The sequence below is a fragment of the Papilio polytes genome, unplaced genomic scaffold, assembly GCF_000836215.1.
Source record: "Papilio polytes unplaced genomic scaffold, Ppol_1.0 DF820678.1, whole genome shotgun sequence".
NCBI classification, from domain to species: domain Eukaryota; kingdom Metazoa; phylum Arthropoda; class Insecta; order Lepidoptera; family Papilionidae; genus Papilio; species Papilio polytes.
The window spans coordinates 1,779,917-1,801,868 of NW_013528526.1; the positions used below are offsets into that span (position 1 = coordinate 1,779,917).

Genomic DNA, 21,952 nt, shown 5'->3' on the forward strand with positions numbered 1-21,952 from the left:
CTGGTGTGAAATATAGGACAAATTGTTAGCTATTTTGCAACTGAAAATGAGACTTATAAAAAGAACAAAACGTTCTTTAGTAATTTGTTTATGCAATTTTAATTTTAGATTTCTTTTCAATAAATCAATTCCGAATACACAACATATTGTTTGAACTATGTATTTATTACAAAATATTCCCGATATTTTTTTGGGATTAAACGGAGTTGAAAATGGTATAACCATCGATTCTGATTGGGATATAACGGCCTGTGAGCCTCTCATACCAAACAGGATACAACATGAGCGGGTGGAACGGACGAGGCATAATTTTAACTATCAATTATTTTTTTGGTCGAAACCGAATGCTCCGTACAAAATGTATAATTGTCAAACAAGAGAGACGGCGTGGCCAATTCGTTTATTGATACTTTGTGATGTTATGGGTTTTTGATGCTTGAAAACGATCGGCACGGACTGTTACAAGGCTTAAAAGAATTTCAATGTTTAATATTATTTAGACGTAGTTACCACAGGTCGTTTTTATACCATAACTATGGTGTACCGTATTGTATTATGTTTTACCATGTAATATAACGTCCTGTCATAGAAATTTGAAATTTGTCCCACCATGGAGTTCAAACATATGATCTGCTTTCACATATTTTGATGTGAACATCCACATTCGCACAATATATTGAGATATTTCCGACATCGGTGTAAATGCCTGTTATATGAAAATGTAATTTAATTAGGTATTATTTCTTAAGACCAAGACTCTCATCATTAATTAACAAACGAACAAGGACGCCAAGATATGAGTGTAGTGGATTGAGCAGTGCTTAGAATTGTGGAATCCTCTAGACCTCTTCATATAATGTAATTGTATTTTAGGGGCAAGATGTTGCTGGGATACACGGACGCCGAGCTGGCCAACATGGGCGGCTACGACCTCGTACACTACGACGACCTGGCGTACGTGGCGAGCGCACATCAGGAGTGTAAGTGTATCTGCCACCTAAAAACTCTGTTTAAAACGTACTCCGATAATAAATTTACAACATCGTGAACTTATTTCAGTGTTAAAGACTGGTGCGTCGGGGATGATCGCGTACCGTTTCCAGACCAAAGACGGCCAGTGGCAGTGGCTGCAGACGTCTTCCAGACTCGTCTACAAGAACTCTAAACCAGACTTCGTTATTAGCACTCATCGACCACTCATGTGAATAGCAATATATTTATTTCTTAATGATAAGAATGTGTTTGTCTACCATTTCCTCAATTTTCACTATTTACTTTATGATTTCAGGGAGGAAGAAGGAAGAGACCTTCTAGGAAAAAGAACCATGGATTTTAAAGTGAGCTACCTCGATACAGGTCTCACGAGTCTATATTTCTCCGAAACCGAACAGCTGTCGGGATGTGAGTCCACAGTGACCACTCCGCCGCGAGCCGCGAGACGATACAAGACTCAGCTCCGCGACTTCCTCTCGACTTGCAGGAACAAGCGCAGAGTTCCTTCTACTCCCGCTCCTCCTCCGGTTGACTACCTCGCCGCTGACGTCGCCGCAGCGTATACTAACCTCAACGGAGCATACACCGGCCCTTACGGGGAATACCCTCCCGCACCCGCATTGCATTACGCGCCTCCTCCATTAGATGATAGATTTTTAGCAGCAGACAACCTCTTTCATCAATATAAACCTCTCCCCTACCACTATACTCCTTACGCGCCCAATGGCTTCCTAGAACCGGCGCCGCCCGGGTACGAGGTGCCGCCGTACCACAGGCCACCTTCGAGAGAATACACATATGTGGACAGTACCGGTCGGTATATGAGTCCGGTGACTGGTCAGGAGAGGAGGTCTCCCAGCGTGGTGGCGGGGCCCAGCCCGGGCGGGTCCAGCGGGTCAACGGAGCAGGAGAGGCTGCAGCCGCAGCCGGCGGAGATGCCGCGCCAGACGGTGCTGATGTGGGGCGCGGGCGGCACAGCGCAGGAGGTCCCCGTGGAGTACTCCCCGCCGCAGGTTTGGCGCTACCAGTCACATTATCACACCGCTGAAGCGACTCAATGAGTAGATATTATTATTTATGCAATTTAGTATCGATTGATAGACCTACATTTTCTTGTTTCTATTTCAATAACGGATCCTAGAGATGGACGGGGAAGAAAAATAGTTACCATGGTCTTGACGAGCAATAATAAAAAAAAAAACATTTATAATTATAATGTAAACTTAATACAAAAATGAAATTGTTGTAAATGAAATGTAATGAAACGTTCAGTAAAATTTAATTGTATAATTAAAATTTCCCTCGTCAAACTGCCGTCTCAAAGTAGGTCTGGTTAGACTAAAACAGGGTCTTTTCATTATCACGTTTGTAGATATCCTTATGTACATTTATATCGAAAGTATTCAAAATAATTATCGATTTTATAACATAATAGTCCATTTTATAGTTAATTATTATTAAATCACGCGATGCAATCACACACGTATATTAGTAATTTTGTATATAATTCAATTTTTAATGATAATAAAAGCTTGGGCTTTGTGTTACAGTTATCACCGAGTGTTCGCTTTATAATGAAATGAAACGAAGCGTTCCAAATTTAAAAACTTGTTTCATTTATTTTTTTAATGAGTTCATTTACTTTTTTAATGAAATCATATCAACCGTTCAACATTCAATCAAGATTGTAATGAGATTTATTTTCCAAAGGTCAATGAAAAATAAAACAAAATTTATTATTTTTAATTATTTATCGAATTATTAGCGAAATAGATCGCTTCGTTTTATTTTCAGTATTAAATTATAGTTATTTATATTATTAAGAATTTTTCATATATGAAGAGTTTAACATATCAGTACTTCCGTTAAGCATACAAATTAAGTGCGATTGTCTTCATAACTTAATATAAACTCGATGTACATATATTTATAAAAAAATACCAAATCTTTGTTTTTATGGCTATGAATTTTACAATCATTAAAATCTTTCTGACATTTCTATACATTTAATTCAAATTTCACTATGATAGTTATGGGGACAATTGCATAATACATTGCCAAGCCAACGTCTCTGAGCACTTTCTGTACATACACCTCGCGTGCCTTCAACACCTACATATCAAATATTAAAAGTATATTCCATTGACGATATATCCATGTCTGTAATCGTTTGTAAGATATAATATAATGCAATTACTTCTTGTTTCATTATCAATAATTTCAATGGCACTGCAAGTTAATCTTCCAAACCAATTGGATATTTGAATCATTTAACATATTTTTTACGACTTTATAACTTAATCTTAAAGTTAATTACTTAAGTTGGGCGACCGCGAGGGCGCAGAGAAATGTCGCCCAAAACACACGAGTTAAAACAAGCTACTAAAATTTCTTAATAAAAATGCTCTGAAATATGTATTATAAATATTGTTATAATGTTAACGATAATTATGGATTCGTCAATGGATATATTTAACATTAAATAACAGATTTTAACATGATATCCATTGTGCTACAGTGAGGCGGCGTTGGCAGGCAATCCGGAGTGCGGTACTCTCGCCGATTAATTTTAAGCATAGATTTAGACTGTATTGTTAAGAACAATAAAGTTGAAATTCGTTTATCAAATACCATTAGCCCTTGACTCCATTCGGAATAAAAAATCTTAGTAATTAGGCTCTTCCAGACTATGTAACACATCCGTGTTAAATTTGCCGTATATCTTAAACGGCCTTATGGATCTCGCTGAAATTTAACATATCATAGAATATAATCTAGAAGAACACGGGCTAAGTTTTTTAATTCCTGGCAGATAAAGTCTCGGGCGACATCTAGTTAGAATATCTATTATTATTATTTTGGTAAGTTATATTTTTATCCAAAATTCACACATACTGATGCTTTAAAAGTTATAATTGTTTCTGAAACGATTCAAATTTTTGTTACCAGCAATTACCTAACAATAAAACTCTACATTGATTAATTTTATTCTTTATTGTTCTTCGCAATACAGATTTTAAAATTGTCTTCTCACTGTATATTTCTTAAAATTGTATTATTCATACGGGTTATCCGATATTCTACACGTACGTCGTACTTAGAGTCGGTTATTGGTCACTATCCCTTAGTGAAGATTTCTCATACAAGGAAGTGATCATTAACAACGCTGAGTCGCACCTAGAGTCGTTAAGTAACTCTTCTTCCAAACACGAGTAAGTGTATTGACTAAATTGTTTCTGAGGATTTAATAAATTCGTAATAAAAATTTTAAAAACTTCGCCAGATGAAAATAATTGATAAAAAAGGGAATAAAATAGTAACTAAAGGGTCTTTTTTCAATTATTTCTTTAACAGTATGTTTTAAGTATTGATTATATAAAAACATACTAAAAACATATTAAACAATGTTCTTTGTCTACTTCTTCAAAATGGCGACGTAGCTCACATTATTAAACTGCAATTCTTATTATATTACAAAAAACACAATTATTCAAAAAAAATATCCGATTTACTAGTTTGTAATTCGCAAAATTGTGATGTAATTTTCTATCCACGATATTCCTTTTCATAATTATAGATAATAATTAAAAAGTTTGCTCGAATGTAATAATAGTAAATGTAAATAAATAATTAGGGTAGACGCTTTATTACGAATAAATATTCGTATATATAATGAATTATTCATAATTATTTAATTGAACATATAATTAAGATGAAGATATCAATACAACTTCTGTATTTATTTTAGCATAGTGTTATGTAATTAAAAGAAAATCAAATAAATTTTTCAAGCCACTGATTCTATTTTGTTTCATTATTGTTACTACACTACACATAATTCTAACACAAAAGAATTGTAAAAGAAAAATTAAGGAAACCGAGAACTTTCAAACTAATAAACAAAGCTAAAAGAACGAAAAGAATCCTGTTCTTTAAAAAAGCGCCATCTATTGTTACATACATATAACAATTATTGTGTCAACAATTTTATTAAGCTAAAGCGTCAAGTTGAAAAATGTGAACAGAAAATACTTTAACTTTTTACTTTTATATAACTCTAAATAAAATTATTATCATACTAATAACAAAACAGAAACAAACACAAACATATATAACAAAAACTTTATTTAAAAATATATCTGTTAGTGACATCTTACGGCGAATAGCGCTATCACGAGAACGTAAACTTAGACATCATTTCATAAAATCAATCATAGAGGGCGCTGCTTTAAACTTTTATTAAAATGCGTAATGTCCAGTGATCTGTGAATTATCTTCGAACTGAATTATATTATTTTTATGCACTTCTTATCACTCGATGTTTGTAGCAAAATAGTTGTTTGCACAAAGTTATTTTTAAATGTAAAAGTGTGTCGAAACAGTTGAATTACCAACGCCTGTCCAAAACCGTGATTAAGCTGCCATGACTAATTGGAGGCAAAATTTCACTTCTAAAAACACATAACTCGGTAATATTAGAATCACCTACACGGACCAACATCATGGCGTCAAGCAAAGGACGCTTGGTTTGATAATTACTCTCTATACTCGTATGTAGTTCTTTGACTCGATCCATCATTAAGAGTACGATTGCAGCATTTTCTATATCCCTCTTTGTTTAAAATATAGGGGATCAGTTAAAATTGAATGATTTAAATAAAAACACGTCGATTATAAATTGCCATTAGTGAATTATAAAACTTATTTTAAACAAAACGCTAGAAGGAGGGAGTTAAACGTTCTGATCGTTCGATTCAAACCTTGAACCTTAGGTAAGAAGAAAAATAAGAAATATGTAACCTATATATATCTGTAACAAATAATGTTATAATGTTTGTATACAATATTTAAGAGATAGCAGATGAGATTGTTACAGACGAACTGTAAACACAACACAAAAACTACTTGTTTGTATTTATAAATAAACAAACGGTTAATGTGAGAGCAGTATATGCTTCTATGAACACGACATATAATTTAAGAGTTGTATTAACCGCCTCAAATTACTTGAATTTTGCACATTTCAATCGAAGAACCAAGAACAAATGGACAAAGAAGAAATGGTACCCTAGGGATAGTAAAGACAGGACGTCAAATAAAGACACGGGAAGATAACTTACCAAAGAGATGGAGAAGATTAGCTAGGGACAGGGTATTGTAAAAGAATCTAGGGGGGGGGGGGGTATGTCTACGAACAACCTGACAAAACAACTGAAAGCTGAATATTACTTATATTGTTTTAATTTTTTTTACTTTTAAATTTATGTAAAAAAATAGCTTGGAGAATAAAGGCATCTATGTATTTAAACGCTGGCCTAGTGCGGGTTAACTTCACACATATCTTTTCGTAAATTCGTAAATCATGTGCTGGATTTCACAATGTTACTGCCTATAAAATTCGTTTGCTCATCGCGGTAAAATAGTAAAAATAACTAAACATAAAACTATCGGAATTTTTACTTTTGCTATTTGCTATATGCTATTAAGGGTGGCTCCAAAGGTAGAGGAAGACCGAAGAAATTATGGATGGATTGTGTGAAAGAGGACTTGCTTAAGAAGGGAGTGGATTCAGATATGACGGCTGATAGAATTGTATGGACGAGCAGCACTTACAGTGCCGACCCTCCGTAGGGAAAAGGGCAAGATTTTTTTAAAATAATTTATAAGGGTAAGTTGATTATGCTATATGATAAAAAAAAATCCGAATTAATTTCTTAGACGTGTCTGCCAGAATCTGGCTAAAAGCAGACTGGTTAAGATTTTTATTAAATTAATATTTATTAATTGATTTTCTTTATTACAAACAACGTGATAATATTTAGAAAGGTGGTAATATCAACTCTAGATGTCCGGTCACAGTCTATCGGTGGACAGTCATCTGTGGGCCCGCACGCGCACTGCGTCGCCCGCTTTCGCGTCGTTTGTACGTCTGGCTGTACAGATGACAGGATTTTATATATGTGTATACAGATGTTTCTCTAATTTATCAACTTAAGTGTACATGTGCTAAAATGCTGCTCTCCGATGTATTGTGTTACGCCTTTCTGACTGTAAGTATACTTTTTTACTGATATTAAAAAAGGAAATATTTTGTTTTGTATCTAACTCAAAAACTATTTCGATTTCAAAAATTCTTTTACCATTAGAAAGCTAACAACATCTTATTAATTTTATTAATATCACAAATGGGAAAGTTTAGATGGATCTTTGTTATATTTTGCCGCCTACACTACTGAACGGATCTCAATGAGATTTGGCATATAGGGCATAGTCTGGAAGAACATATAGGCTACTTGCTTTTGTTTTTTTTTAAATTCCACGCGTCGCGTCGTGGGTAAAACCTTGAAGGCGATGTTTATTACCAGATTTTTTTTAAATTCCGATCGGATGAAGTCATGAGCTCTAGCTAGTGATATATCTAAGATTCGTATTAAATAATTGAAGGAATGGAAACTACCTATTTAACTACCCTCAGACTGGTTACAGGCAAGAGATGGACGAGTGTATTCCTAAATTTATTGTGTAAATTTTAGGTCTCTTAAGTGTTGTCCACGCAAAATAGGCGCTAGCCATGTAGTAGCGGAAACCGTAGCCCTACGTACATCTCCTAGGTAAATATTTACCTTTTATGAACGTTTAGGTGCCGAGACGACAGGACATAAACCTGTAAGTTCTAAGAATGAATGTGAATGGCTACAAAGGAAGAGGAAGACCGAAGAAAGTATGGATGGATTGTGTGAAAGAGGACATGCTTAAGATAGGAGTGGATTCAGATATGACGGCTGATAGAGATGTATGGAGCAGCATATACTGTGCTGACCCTCCGTAAGGGATAAGGGCAAGTTGATGAACGTTTAGGTGTCATAATATCATAATTTTGCTTTTATCTGTCTAAAAATATTTTAGAATTCTTCGTGTAAAGGGACATAGGTAATACCCATAAAGTTGTTATTAAAGACGCGTTACGGACTTCGATCAACAATACTAAAAATATTGTTTAATATATTAACCTGCGACTTTGTCTACGTAAATAAAAAAAAACTTTATTAGCCGTTTCCAAGATATGTATAACAAATATCCATATTTCCAAACTCTCAATTTTATAATACAGTAAAGTATGATTAGTATGACTGAACTACGATTTGTGTTTGTGAAGGAAATAAAAAGAGGAAGGAAATAAGAAAATGTTATTGAATTTTACAACTAGATGTCGTCTAAGTCTAGGTGGGATTTGAAAAAATAATTTAGTATTTCACTATATTTCCAGACTATATTTTTCCAGGCTACATTCTACTTGTGTGAAACATTGTCTTGTTCTGTTAAATTGTTGTGTCAAACATCCATACATCCATCCCTTAAAAAATTGATTGTATTAAAGAAAATTCGAATAGAACTTTGTCATATTCCTTGTCTATACGCTAAGAATGGCACCTACGTAGACTACCCTAAGTCAAAACTTTTAGATTTACTCCTTTTTGATCGATTTCCCAAAAGAAGGAGGCACTTAATTCGTCTGTATGTATTCGTCTTAACTTTATACATACTTATTTCTATGTAAATATGTTAGTAACGTTATAACAGAAGAATTGTACATTTTTGCTATCTATTTTATGGTCATGTTTAAAGTTTTGTTCTACAAAATTTTTATTTTAAACATAGGACAGTTTACATAGGAACCATAAATTTACAAAACTACATATTATTATAGAAAAATTGTTATTATAAACTGAATACAAATGTAATTAAAAACAATTGGTATTTAAGAAAACAAAAAAAAACATGTAACTGGCTACCGTGGGAAAATTTTCATTTTTATTGTAGAAATATATAAAAATACATCAACTAAACATTTATTATGACTATATATAGACAATGTTTATGTTATCAATGTGAATTATAACATATGTTATTAATTTACTTTTATCTATACAAAATATTATAATAACTGTGAGTATGTTTGTATTTACGCTTGAGACAGAGATATCCTTGGCCCAATCTGAGGGAGAGACATAAACAAGAAATAGAATAGCCTTATAGTCAAAATAATTTGAAAATACAATTATTTATCTACAAATAAAGGCTACAATTTTTTTAGTCAACAGGTCTCCGTTATTCTGAAAAAAAAAATCTTATTTTATATAAGGAAATTTGATTTTTTGAATATCTATTTGCGATAGACGGATTTAAACATTTAAAATGATTACATCAAAATAGTCCAAACTATAGTCTAAAAGCACGCTCACACATTTAACTATAAAATCGCAGAACTGTATAGTCTCGCTATTCCTACGAGCTTATATGGAGGTGCGCACACTACTCTATTTAGCTGTGCATCTAAACAGTAGAATTGGCTGTGAAACAATCGACAATCGCCCAACAGTCCTGCGATAGTTTAGTTAAAAGTGCGCGCCAGTGAGTGGCGCTGCTATCGCAAATCTATCCGATATTATGCAAAATCCTACATAACACATATAAATTAAAACAAAACACAGTCAAGTACCGACAGTAGAACTGAGATTTTGTTTTTTTTTGTGACTGAATTGTTACTGTTTGCCTTGAAGAGGCATTTACAGATTCACCGGGCTTGAGGTGGCCGAGCGCAGATGGCGCTTAGCCTAAACCTCGTTTATAAGTAACTAAGCTCGAGGGCACCCTCAGGAGACTTGGCACTAGCAACGGAGGCCACCGAGCTCTTATATTGCTTTGGTGGACGCAGAGATATTGTCACTTTTTTGCATTATATAGGTGGCGCTAGTGAGCTATTAGCGAGATAAATTTATGCTCCTGGTCTTCTTCTTCTATTCTTCTTAGTCTGTACTTGTAGAGTAGTAGAGTCAAAATGCATGGAATTTATATTTCTATAAGTCAAATTCTTGTTAGCTTTCGTTTCTTATTTACTAGTTTTTTGGTATTTAATTCAACTCGGTATAACTAGAGAGTCTTGTTTTCCAACATTGAATTAAATTCTATTTTTATTTACATATTGGTTGTTAATTGTTTACAGTGACATAGTGGCCTGCATCTTTGCAGCACAATGCATCGCTAACCAATGATAATTGTTATTTATTGTTTATTTTTTCAACAAGACAATATTTATACAAACAAATCGAATAAACAGTGAAGTATAATTTGAGTTTAGTTTACATTAGCTTACGCCCGCGACTCCGTCCGCGTGGTATTAAAAAAAACATTAGTAAGTAGCCTATGTCGTCTTTCAGACTATACTTTATATCTATACCAAATTTTATCGAAATCCGTTCAGTCGTTTAGGCTACAAACTCTAACAAACATCCATCTAAACTTTCGCATTTATAATATTAGTGTGAAGTGTGATTAGTGTTAGGAGCAGACAAATGACTACCGTTTTGTATTGCCAAGTTTCATGCCACGGAAAAGAAGAATCTATCTGTAGTCGAATTATAACGAAAAATGAAAAAAAATTTTACTGTCATATTAATAAAAATCTACATCATTTTCATTTCAGTGAAAGTTCAAGGAAATTTTAGCGCCTTATCTTAAATATAAATTGCGATTATCGGTGCCATGAAACTATTAAAACTATAACAAAGATCATTATATTATTTTGCTAGCTTCTGCCCGCGACAACTTCTGAGGAGAATTTATAAAACGTTGGTTAGCCTATGTGCTCTTCCAGATTATTTACTACATCTGTGAAAAATTTCATGGAGATCTGTTGTTGCATTCTGGAGATATTTGACATCAAACATCCATCCATCCATACATTCACTTTCGATGTATATGTATTTTGGATGTAAGGTGTTGCGTTTTCCCATTACGAATATTGATTTAGTGACATTTTAGAAAACGAAATTCTTTTAATTCCACGCAATAAAAACCAAAATAGGTTTAATTTAATTATCACAAACATAAAAAAATAACAATTAAAATCAAATAGCTATAAACTTTGTTTTACAATCAAACAACTTTCACTGTTCGTCACAGTTGTAATCTAATATTGTTAGTATAAAATTACAATAAATATTTACGCGCTGATTCACATCTGACATATATGGTTAAAAGAAAGCATTTTTGATTTAAAAACGAAGAATATTTAAAATTAATTAAAGCATTTTATTAGTAACTAGCTGTTCCCGTGCGGCTTCAACCGCATTGTATCATAAAAACTTTATTTTGTTGTTTATATTTGTCAAATTCTTAATTGCAAATGTCAAAATGACATGACATGTGACAAACCATGGCAACACTGCATCCTTGATGTAGGCAGCAACTTAAGGTCTCTTTCCCACATTAGGGTTTTGATCCACAATATTTACCACCTAAGTTTAATAGCGTGAAAATATATATCCTTAAGCGTGACGTAAGTGTAAGGCTTATTATTAAAAAGATAATTATTCAAAAATATGCTGTAATTGCTGACATCTTAGGCAACAAAGAAGTGTGTGTTTACGCTTTAATATAATAGTATAGATTCCCGGATACAGGATGTTTTTTAATTCTACAATTTACGATACTTCGCACTAATATAAATACGAAAGTATAGATGTTTATTACTACTTATTAAAATATTATAGCTTAACAAATATTGCTGAAATTTAGCACAGATGTAGAACATAGTGTGAAAGAACACATAGGCTACTTAAATTTTATTTAAATAAGCGCAGATGGAGTCGCGATCGAAAGCTAGTTAGTAATATTTTAAATTCGTTGTATCATTTTAGAAATAATAATACTATGCAAGTTAAATTATTGTTTTAAAAACTAAACAGTATATCTATAAAGATACATTTTTTGTCTACTGTCTTTACTATTATTATAAAGAGGAAAGATTTGTATTTTTGTATGTAATATAATAACTCAAAAACTACTGGACTGATTTTAATTCTTGCACCAATAAAAAAATATACTGTCACTGAGTAAAAGTCTATATTTTACTACTAAGCAACAGCTATTATTAAATAATTTCACACGTAAGAAGGTCACACGAATAGGTAACAAGAAATTATTGTCACTTAAAAATTACACTTGCTGTTTATAGCCTGTGTTTCTATAGAATAGAATCATAAAGTAGCCACTTGTGACAACGGGGCAAGTTATTTTCCCTGCTATAACAACCGTGAGAAATTACAATAAAATTTATAACACCCTTTATGTGAATATTTATTAAAAAAATTTTTTTGCTAAGAAAATTGTTTTGTCTGTGGAAGTCCACGGTTAAGTTATACCTTTTTCAACACTTTCTTTAAAATTTACACCTATTATTGACGCCTATTAACAATTAAAATGATTGTCCGTTAAATTTTTCTTAACTCGCTTAATGCATTCACCATTTCGTAATATTTATACAATATTTAATAGATATTTGGGCGACGCCAGGGGAGAAAGGAAAGAGAAGGTTATCTATCTAACCTTCTTTACTCTTCACCTTCCTATTTATCATACTTTCATACTAATATTATAAATGCGAAAGTTTAGATGGATGGTTATTTGTTAGAGTTTGTAGCCTAAACGGCTGAACGGATTTCTATGAAATTCGCTATACTTAGATGTAGAGGATATTCTGAAAGAACAAATAGGGTATTTACTTTTTTTTTTTTAACGCGGACAGATCCGCCGGCGAAAGCTAGTAATCTATAGTATTCTTATGGATTCAAATACATTAAATACAGTTCTAGTTGATATGTATGCTTTGATCTTTAAAACTACAGTTTTCTTATAAGATAAAGTGATGCAAGAGGCATGTTTATATGCATAACACACATATATTACAGAAATACTGATAGTTTTAGAGGTTTTAATGTGAGGTAAATACATTTTCATATCAGCATTTGACCCGTGCGAAGTCGTTTATAATATAGTTAGTGTTTGTTTTATAAAATTGATCAACTTTGTCGCCAACAATTGGCATTAAGAATGCATAAACAGGAAGATAAAATGAAACTATGAACGAGAGCCTCACACGATATCAAATTTCTTCATTTCTATGTCGCACGTCAACACAATGTTCAGTCGTGCTCGTGAGACAGATACTCGTAGTTTAAAGTGCCGCGTTGTGGAATGGTCTGCCGGGGGTATTTTTTAATTGCTATTAAGGGTCCTTATCAAGCATATAACCTTCTGAAAGTCATTGTCATAATTCCAACAAAGTTAATTGGAATTATTACAAAGAAATTGTATTCATCATCGCCAGCTCACTATACGTCCCCACTGATGGGCTCGGAGCCTATCCTAAGTCAGGGTGACTAGGCCATAGTCAACCACGCTGGCCCACTGCGGGTTGGTTCACTTCACAAATATCTTTGAATTTCTTTGCCGATACGTACAGGTTGCATCACGATGTTTACCTTCACCGTATGAACTTTGGGTAAATTATGTACATATGAAAATTCGAAAATCACATTAGTACAGCGGGATCCGAACCCAAGGGCTGTAAATTACAAGTGAAGTACTTAAACCACGGGCTCCGACGTTCTTGAAATAAATGAAATATATGAAATTGTATTAAATTAACATAAAATTCTTGATAGTTTAAGAAAAAAATAATTAAAACCCACTATAAAATTCCTACATTCCATAAAAAAAACATCGTCACAGTTTGTTAACAAAACCAACTAGTAGCGAAAGTGTGAGAGTTCTAGATGCGATCAGATTGAAACGGACACTGCTATTATTAATATAATGATATCCAATTAGTTACAGTAACACATCTTTTATGGTAATCATTAAGTTGCCAATATTCTGTTAATGTGACCGATAGATTGTGAATTTGGTCAGTTTAAAAATGTACAAGATATTAATCACACCTTTTATGGCAATCTTTATTAAGTCGTCACTGTATGATTGTGAAATTGGTCAATTTATGAACCTACTAGATAGTAATTTATTGAGAAACTTTTAGTATCGATTTTCGATTTACATAAATTTGGATTAGAAAGATTTCATAGTTGAAGTTCAGTAACAAGCGACTTATGTCCCATAAATTATAACCGCATAAGTCTACGAAAAACAAAAAGATTAAAATTCTCTCACAACGACCTTAATAGATATTTTGTAACTTTCACCATAATCTTGGCTACTTTTCCCTAGCTGTTAAAACGGTTTGTTGTTAAATAACTGGTTATTGCAACCGGTTATTTTAAATAACGTATTTTGTATTGTCTCGTTGTTCACATAGTTATGTTTAGATTTTGCAACGGATGGATTGAAGATATGCGTATTTAGTTTTTTTATGTAACAAATTAAACGGCGGTTTTTTCGGCGGTTTCAGGTGGCCACTTGCTCGTTTGCCACATTATAATATAAAAAAAGAGAATCGAACTATGAACCCTGATTTGATTTGATTCTGACCACTGACCACAAATTACCTTTAGAAAACAGCGTAACAAGATAGTCCTCGTAATTTGATGCAGTTAGGACAAGAAAGTCTACAAATGTATATTTTCATACTAATGTTACATTTGTATATATAGACATATTTCATTTGAAATTATCTCGCATTCTGTAATTTTATCGTTGACTAGCTCTTGCTCGCGACTGCCCGCGTGAAATTAAAAAAGTAAAAACATAGCCTATGTTGCTCAGTGATAACTTCACTTTTTAGTGGTGAAAACATATTTGGAATCGGTTAAATAATTTTTGAGTTATTTCAATACATACAAAAATACAAATTTTTCCTCTTCATAAAATTAATCGTTGATTTAGCAGTCGCTTAGTATAGATTTATTTTAATTAAATAATACTGTGTTAAATGTGAAGGTGTGTAGACTTAAAGCTTTGACAAAATCTATGAAAATAAATATTAATCTAGTAAAAATGAGGCCTATATAACTTAGTGACAATGTAACTTTTTAATCTTAATCTTACTAATATTATAAATATGAAAGTTTGGATGGATGGATGGATGTTTGTTAGAGTTTGTAGCCAAAACTGCTGAATGGATCTCAATAAAATTTGGCATAGATGTAGAGGGTAGTCTGGAAGAACATATAGGCTATTTGGTTTTGTTTTTTATAATACCACGTGGACGGAGTCGCGGGCGAAAGCTAGTAGTGAAATAATTTTCGAAATCTGTGCAGTAGTTTTAGAATTCTATGAATACAAAAATATGAAGCTTTCTTCTTCATATTATGGTATTCACAAACCTAAATGTTTGTTATAAAATTAAGTTTTAACTGTAAATAACATGTATTTTAACCAACTTGTTAAGTATTCCGTGAACTTAGCCCATCGTGATCATTACCATAACCAATGGAGAAAGTTTGCGATGAATTAATGCAAATTATACATAAACGATCAAACTTAGTTAAGTGAAATTAAGTTTAACTTTGAGATTGATATCCAATTCGCATAAATATTAAGATTCCTCGAACTTTACATTATTATACGCAAAACGCTTTCTTATATTATAAATACGAAAGTATAGATGGATGGATATTTGTTAGAGTTTGTAGCCTAAACTGCTGAACCGATCTGGATTAAATTTGTCATAGATGTAGAGGATAGTCCAGAAGAATACATAGAGTACTAATTTTTTTTGTAATTCTACGCAGACAGAGTCGCGGACGAAAGCTAATATGTTATAAGGGTACTAAAACATCGCAAGACAACTCTTACAATTGTATGTTATTCCTTTTCTAGGTCACGATAACCACCAGCTGTACGCAGGCAGACTCCATCAGTCAAGACTACGAACTAAGCGATGAACCACTACGAAAGCATATAGTAAAACGAGACTCGCCTCTCGTCATCGACCACTTTCCCTACCGACCCATTCTCAAACATAGACCCAAATTTATTTATAAAAGAGTCTCAAACCCCAAATACAGAAGTCCTAAACCTGCATATGGAGTGACTCGAACAAAACAACGGTCTGCAAAACCAAGTAGAAAAGTTATGAGGAAATACAGAAAGAGCGTTAACCCAAAATACAGCCCCCCGAGCCATTACAAACGCCCTCCAAAAATTCGTTACGCGAACCCGAGGACGCAAGAATTCAAACCGTTATATGGTTTACTTAAAAGAAGTCCCGATTTCCCATTAACTCCTAAACCGGCAGGATTCGGAGAACCACCAAGCGATTACTACTTTGAAAAGAAAAATAAAATGAATTACGGAGATCCATCAGACGTCTATAGAGGTCAAATAAAAGTCGTACCAGACGGCCCGAAATTCGCTCGGCAAAAGTTTTCAGACTCGATCGATGTCGACGAGCATGATTATCTAGAGCAGAAAGCAAAAAAGAAGGACCCCATTTTCTTTAATGACTTTGACGGTAATTTCGCATCATCCGAGAAACGTCCGGTGAACCAAATAAGGGGTCCTGAATACGATATAAATAAAAATGCGAAAAGAAATTATGGAACAGATTTTCATACGAGTCAAGTAAAAGCTGTGCCAAAAGTTCCAAATCCACCTCGACAGAAGTTATCCGATCCAATTGATTTGGATGAGCCGGATTACTTAGATCATAAATCAAAAATCATTGATACTATTTACTTGAACGATTTCGACGAGAACTTCGGAATGCCTGAGAAAAGTCATCCAAAAGTACGAAGCCCTGATTACCAGGTACCTCTAAGTATTGATGACGACGAGAATATATTTTCTGATGTTTACAATTCTGAGAAAACTTTGAAGATGGATGTATTTAATAAAAGGAAGAAACAGAAGAGAGCTGAGAGATTTAGAGGAAGGAGCAAGCCTGTGAAGGCATCATTGATAAGAGATGAAGCAGACGATGATGTGATAGTCGGTGGGAGGTATGCAGAGCCGCCAGGCAGATATTACGCTAACTACAACTCCCGAGGAATGATGGTTGATGATGATAACTTTGCTCCACCCGGTGCGGTGGACCCAGATGTTGCATCATCAGCGACGATGTCTCCATACGTTAATTATAAACATAGTAACTTAGCATTCAGTCCGCAAAATCTTAATGATGCATTTAGTATAGTTGATTAACATTAAATTAGTTTCAAAATCGGATAATAACTTTAAAACCTAAAAGTAGATATTAAATAATTAAACTGTTAAATTAAAGATTGTTAAGAATTATTTATTAAGGTAGTATATGAGACAAGTATTACAAAAAGGACAGGTGTAAATTAATTTCGCATTTAATTTAGTGTACCTAGATAATCTCCGTCTAATCAAGGTATTTCAGTTTTAGGATCTTTCGTGACTTGAGTTGTACTTATATTTTTACAATGTATGCATAATCGTCCTAAAAATATCTAATCAGATTTCAATATGTTATACATCTTGCATCAATACAAATGTGGTCATGTGTGTTAAAATAAAACACTTAAACAAAATGTTTTTTCGTCTAACTTGAGAAAGCGTATTTTGAAGATTTAAATATTAAGACTGCCTAAATGTAAGCAAATTTCTTTGATAAGTAATTTCATAGTAATTGCAACCCAAGGAATAAAGATGCACATTGTAACTAAACATTAGATTGAATGAAAATACATCTTTTGTAAAAACTTACATTTCTTTCCCTTTATGGCTACCAAAATTACGTGCAATATGAAACTTATAATTTGTATAAATAACCTAGAAACTACTTAGATATGATTAAATATTTGTAAAAAATAAGCTCTTGTTTTATTAGATGCGAGAAACCCTGAAAAATCTTTTGGCCATCATTATAAGGAAATCCGTTTGCAAATTTGCCTCCAAATATGTTAAATATTTGAAGGCAAATTTGACTACTTTGATGCCCTTTTTTCTGCAATTCGTGTTCACTATTGACATCTTAATTGATTTCGAAACCAGAGCCGACGAAGAAATTAAAAAAAAAAGTATTTATAACTATTCCAGTATTAAGGAAGTTGTTTGAAATCAAAACTATTTCACGAATTGTATAATATAATTTAATAAAAGTTATCTAAAAGTTCTTGTCGACGGCACAACCTTGCACCTTCCAACTATCTTCATCTCTAAGCTAACAGCACAAATGTTTTAATTTATTATTACATTTTAAAGGATTCAACTCTGAATTAAATAAATAAAACTTCAAATTTACAATAACATCTAGAACTATAATATCAGAAGCTTAAACAAATTTTATCAAAAGCTTACAAGAACTTCACGTCTTAACATACAACACTAGAAAACTATAGTAAACCAAGTTATTACAAAAAGCCAATTGATGTATCTTGTTCACTCTACCCCAATGTATATATTACATAATTTCGGTAAGACTTTTCAACAGATTGAATCACTGGATTGAAGGACATTTGTTTCCGAACAAACGATAGCAAAACACAAAGTTCCCAATACATACCAAAATACTTCATTCCAATTGTAAATATCACGATTTTATCATCGACCGCGCTTGTTTTTTCTTTGTACTCTCGTACGTTGACTGATGGCGCGTTTCTTCTTCCTAGCATTACCGCAGGCGGCCCGGGCCGCTTCACAAGCGCAGTGCGCAGCCTGCTTAGTGGCCGAGCATTCTGCGCAGGCGCATTGTAGCTTATGCTGCAGGTGGGCCAGTCTCGCCCTCGCCTCTGACAAGTTGTGGCATTTCTCCTGCAGACCGAATTTGGTCTTCTCCAACACGTTGTGGGCTGACTTCTCTAGCTGTGCGGCGAGCTGCGTCGCCTGGCACATTAACTTGTGCTGTCAAGTGAAAAATATTGAAGAAAATAAAGCTGAACATTTCCAAATTTTTGTTATTAATTACCATCAACCAATAATTTTGGAACAAAGGCTGCCAAAGTGTTTAAAGTTTCTATGCAGCAAAGTGAGGTTAAATAATGGCTATGATTCATAAATGTCATATAATAGTGGAAGTGTATATCAGTAGAGGTAGGCCTAGAAAGAGATGTATGGATTTCGTGAAAGGTGACATGATCAAGAATAAGGTAACGACAGTGATTACGAAAGATAGATTACCTGGAGAAAACCCGGAGCGCCGACTCTACAAGAGTAAGATACGGACGGGGACATGTTTATGATGATTTATGAATCTCTTACTTGAGCTGTGGCTTGCTGCGCAGCTTGCACGGCCGCATTGACGGTGCCCTGCTGCTGGTGCACGGCGGCCGTGTTCTCCGCCACTACGGCCTCGGCTTCCTTCACTTCCTGCTGCAGCTGTTCAACCACCGCCTGCTTCCCGGCGAGTGCCGCCTCAGCCGCTTTCGCAGCTTGCAGCGCTTTCTCCGCCAGTTGCGTTTTGACCTGGAAACAAATTTATATTTCGTTATAAGCTTCACTTAAATTTACCAAGTCTTTATATCTTCTACAAGAGCCAAATGTTAAAAAGTTGTCTACAACAAGTTAACTGCTACGATAATTGGGTCTTGGTTAGTTTCATTGTAACAAAGTTTGGCATTAAACTCCTATCGAGATTCATTCGACTGTATCTCTAAATACTAGGATGTAGATTTTCCTCCCTGCTTACAAAATGTATTCGAAGTCGCCGTCAACCTAAAGGAAAATTAGACATAAAACGCGTTGAATCTTCATAAAATAAAATTGACACTGACATTAAGTTGCCACTGTACAGTGATAATTTTTGGCAATATAATTGTGGAGAAATAAATCAGGAGGAAAGGAGAAATTAAGATTCAGATCCACGAGCCTGGGATATTGGTAAATATTAATACATGTTGAATCTCACTGGTAGAATCTTCATCTTGTATTTCCAAACTGCAAGTTAATGATTCTTTGAAGGATGTCTACTTGTTGCTTTAGTCTTAGTAAATTGTGATTACTCACCATGTGAGCGGCCTGAGCACCGGCAGCATTTTGCGCCGCCTGTGCCGCCTTGGCTTCGGCGGCCGCTTTCTGTGCTATACTAGTTGCACATTTCCCTTTGCAATCCCGAGGCGTTTCCCGCACTTTGTTCTTTCTTTCTTCGTGTGGTTGTTTAATCAAATTTTCGTTCTGTGCCGCTCTCCTCTCCGGGAAACCCCAGACTGACACTAACGTCAGGAGGAATATCACTAATAGTCTCATTTAAATGATTTACTATCCTAGTACACTTATACGGCAACGATAAATTGCCCCTAATTTACTATTTTTCTACATAGGTATTTAATGGTTTTTTTTGTATCTGAAGAGAAAATATAATTCGTTTTATTTAGCAAAATAAACAAATCACTATCTAATGGTTTGACAGCTTGAAGTTGACTTATTTATATTCTTAATTGAAATAAAATACATCTATCAGAGTTCAAAGAGTTTTTATAACATTATTGAAATACAAACATTCAAAACATGCTTTATGTTACTTTGCATGTATTGCGGTCTTCAATGTATTACTTGACTATTTGAGAGATATGGCTTGTTCGACACTACATACAGTTTGGCAAAAAAATTCAAACAAAAAAAGACATTCTCATGAAGTAAATTGAATACACAAAATAGCCAGAGTACGTTTTAAAATAAGACTATTTGCTAATGTGAATAAATCAGCAGCATTAAGTGAACTGAATACTCCTACCAAAAACGTAAAGGTGACGTTTGGTTAGAAAACTCTTGCGAAACATTTCTGTCAGATTTATCATTTAACCTTTTTGCTTCCTTAGATAATTCTGTACACAAAGAAAGAAATTCATTCAAATTAGACACCCCAAGAACTGTCATAATGGATTGTCTGTAAAGAGAAATTGTAAAATCGTTAAATTTTTGGTTTTCATCAAATTATGTGTTCTGTGTTATTGTAACACATACTGTCGAGAAGTACTGCATTGTTTCGACTTCCCTATGTATTATTGGATGATCTACATCTAAGTGTTAAGGTCTGTATGATACAATTTATTTATTCCTTATTTAGCTTGTGATGACAATTTCATAGACGTTACTTTAATCTGTATGTACATTGAAATCTGTTTGATACATTGTAAATGCCTATTGTAGATAATGTTGGTTTAGAAGATAACAGCTTCTTATTTCATGGTGCATATCAAGTATAGTTATGGCAGAACAATCTTTACCATAAGAGTAATAAAATGAAATAGTTTTAAAAAGGCATGCAAGAATACAGTGCAACACATTTAAATACTGGCACAATTAAGATATAGACTAATCGAAATTCATAAAGAAAAGAACAACAAATCTTTCCAGCATATATTTTCTTTAACTTATACTTCAGAATTGTACTTTTTTTTAAAATAAATGTATGATTTTCTTTCCAGAAATCATCATTTGAGAGGAAGTGATTTAAAATCAACCAAGGTGGCTTGACGCGGTCCCGGGCGTTGTCGAAACATGATTTGCATTTCCTTGTACGCCCTGATCGCCTCAGCCACGATCCTCGCGTGCGTCCCCGTCTGCTACCGACAGTTTGAGATGAACAAGTTCATCAAGTGCTTGAAGAAGTAGATGTTTCCCGTCATGATAATTTGTGTCTCGTGTATGACCGCCATGATTGCCGTTGGCTGCATATCCTGCGTCCCAATTATCTTGGACACCTACTGGCCCGGGAAGAAGTGCAGAAAAGCGGAATCCTGTAGAAATCCTTCATGTCCAAAGAAATCTAGGTCTAATTGATGTTGTACATACTTGTCTTGAGTGACAATTAAATTTTTTTTGGAAGCGTTTTCTCATGTATACCATTGGTGTTTGTTTTTTTTATTAGTTTTTTAATGTTTGTTATTAATTAACGTGACAGAGACCAGCGAAAACAACAACTGTTTTACTTATTAGATACCACGACCACACAGAAGATAGAGAGTAGTAGCATAGAAGAGAGCAAAAGAAAGGTTGCTTAGTTACAATCATGATCGCTCGTTAACGTAATCAGCTCCCATCTAGTGTTATGGTGAACAAAAGTAGATTTAACTTAACTCTATTGATGTTGTGATGATTAGTGGAATAGTTAGAAAAAAAATTAAAATACTTCCAAGGTCTCAAAGGCAGAAAAACGCATTTTAATATAGTTCCGCAAGGCTAGTGTTAACTGTACAGTTTTAATTAACAGTTAAAATATTATCTATACGTTTAGACTGTTAAGTTAAAATTGAACGTT

The 21,952-nt window shown here is 33.9% G+C and overlaps 3 protein-coding genes and 1 long non-coding RNA gene across 4 annotated transcripts in view; 3 read left to right on the forward strand and 1 right to left on the reverse strand.

Annotated features, from left to right (window-relative positions):
* The window catches only part of LOC106110299 (aryl hydrocarbon receptor), an 86,737-nt gene extending 84,555 nt beyond the window's left edge, over positions 1 to 2,182 (forward strand). The window contains exons 8-10 of the mRNA XM_013292062.1: positions 874 to 980; positions 1,060 to 1,201; positions 1,289 to 2,182. Coding sequence (XP_013147516.1) covers positions 874 to 980; positions 1,060 to 1,201; positions 1,289 to 2,054 — 1,015 coding nt within the window. The 3' untranslated portion in view covers positions 2,055 to 2,182. The remainder of the gene's footprint in view (positions 1 to 873; positions 981 to 1,059; positions 1,202 to 1,288) is intronic.
* Positions 2,183 to 6,872: 4,690 nt separating this feature from the next.
* Positions 6,873 to 17,568, forward strand: LOC106110309. Its single transcript, XM_013292076.1, has 2 exons — positions 6,873 to 7,043; positions 15,610 to 17,568. The coding sequence occupies exons 1-2, from the start codon at positions 7,005 to 7,007 to the stop codon at positions 16,930 to 16,932; spliced, it is 1,362 nt and encodes a 453-aa protein (XP_013147530.1). The 5' UTR covers positions 6,873 to 7,004; the 3' UTR covers positions 16,933 to 17,568.
* Positions 17,569 to 17,993: 425 nt separating this feature from the next.
* Positions 17,994 to 20,077, reverse strand: LOC106110319. Its single transcript, XM_013292087.1, has 3 exons — positions 19,699 to 20,077; positions 18,955 to 19,158; positions 17,994 to 18,597 (listed from the first exon to the last, which is right to left on the reverse strand). The coding sequence occupies exons 1-3, from the start codon at positions 19,936 to 19,938 to the stop codon at positions 18,298 to 18,300; spliced, it is 744 nt and encodes a 247-aa protein (XP_013147541.1). The 5' UTR covers positions 19,939 to 20,077; the 3' UTR covers positions 17,994 to 18,297.
* A 449-nt stretch (positions 20,078 to 20,526) lies between these two features.
* Positions 20,527 to 21,536, forward strand: LOC106110323. Its single transcript, XR_001226076.1, has 2 exons — positions 20,527 to 20,723; positions 21,120 to 21,536. It is a non-coding gene; the product is annotated as an uncharacterized LOC106110323 (long non-coding RNA).
* The last annotated feature ends 416 nt before the right edge of the window (positions 21,537 to 21,952 follow it).

Excerpts from the sequence above, each read along its gene's own strand:
- LOC106110309 (XM_013292076.1), top strand. The coding sequence starts at position 7,005 with ATGCTGCTCTCCGATGTATTGTGTTACGCCTTTCTGACT. Across the intron at positions 7,044-15,609 it reads TGTGTTACGCCTTTCTGACT|GTCACGATAACCACCAGCTG; the intron begins GTAAGTATACTT and ends TTCCTTTTCTAG.
- LOC106110319 (XM_013292087.1), bottom strand. The coding sequence starts at position 19,938 with ATGAGACTATTAGTGATATTCCTCCTGACGTTAGTGTCAGTCTGGGGT. Across the intron at positions 19,159-19,698 it reads GTGCTCAGGCCGCTCACATG|GTCAAAACGCAACTGGCGGA; the intron begins GTGAGTAATCAC and ends ATTTGTTTCCAG. Across the intron at positions 18,598-18,954 it reads CGCAGCAAGCCACAGCTCAA|CACAAGTTAATGTGCCAGGC; the intron begins GTAAGAGATTCA and ends TTCACTTGACAG.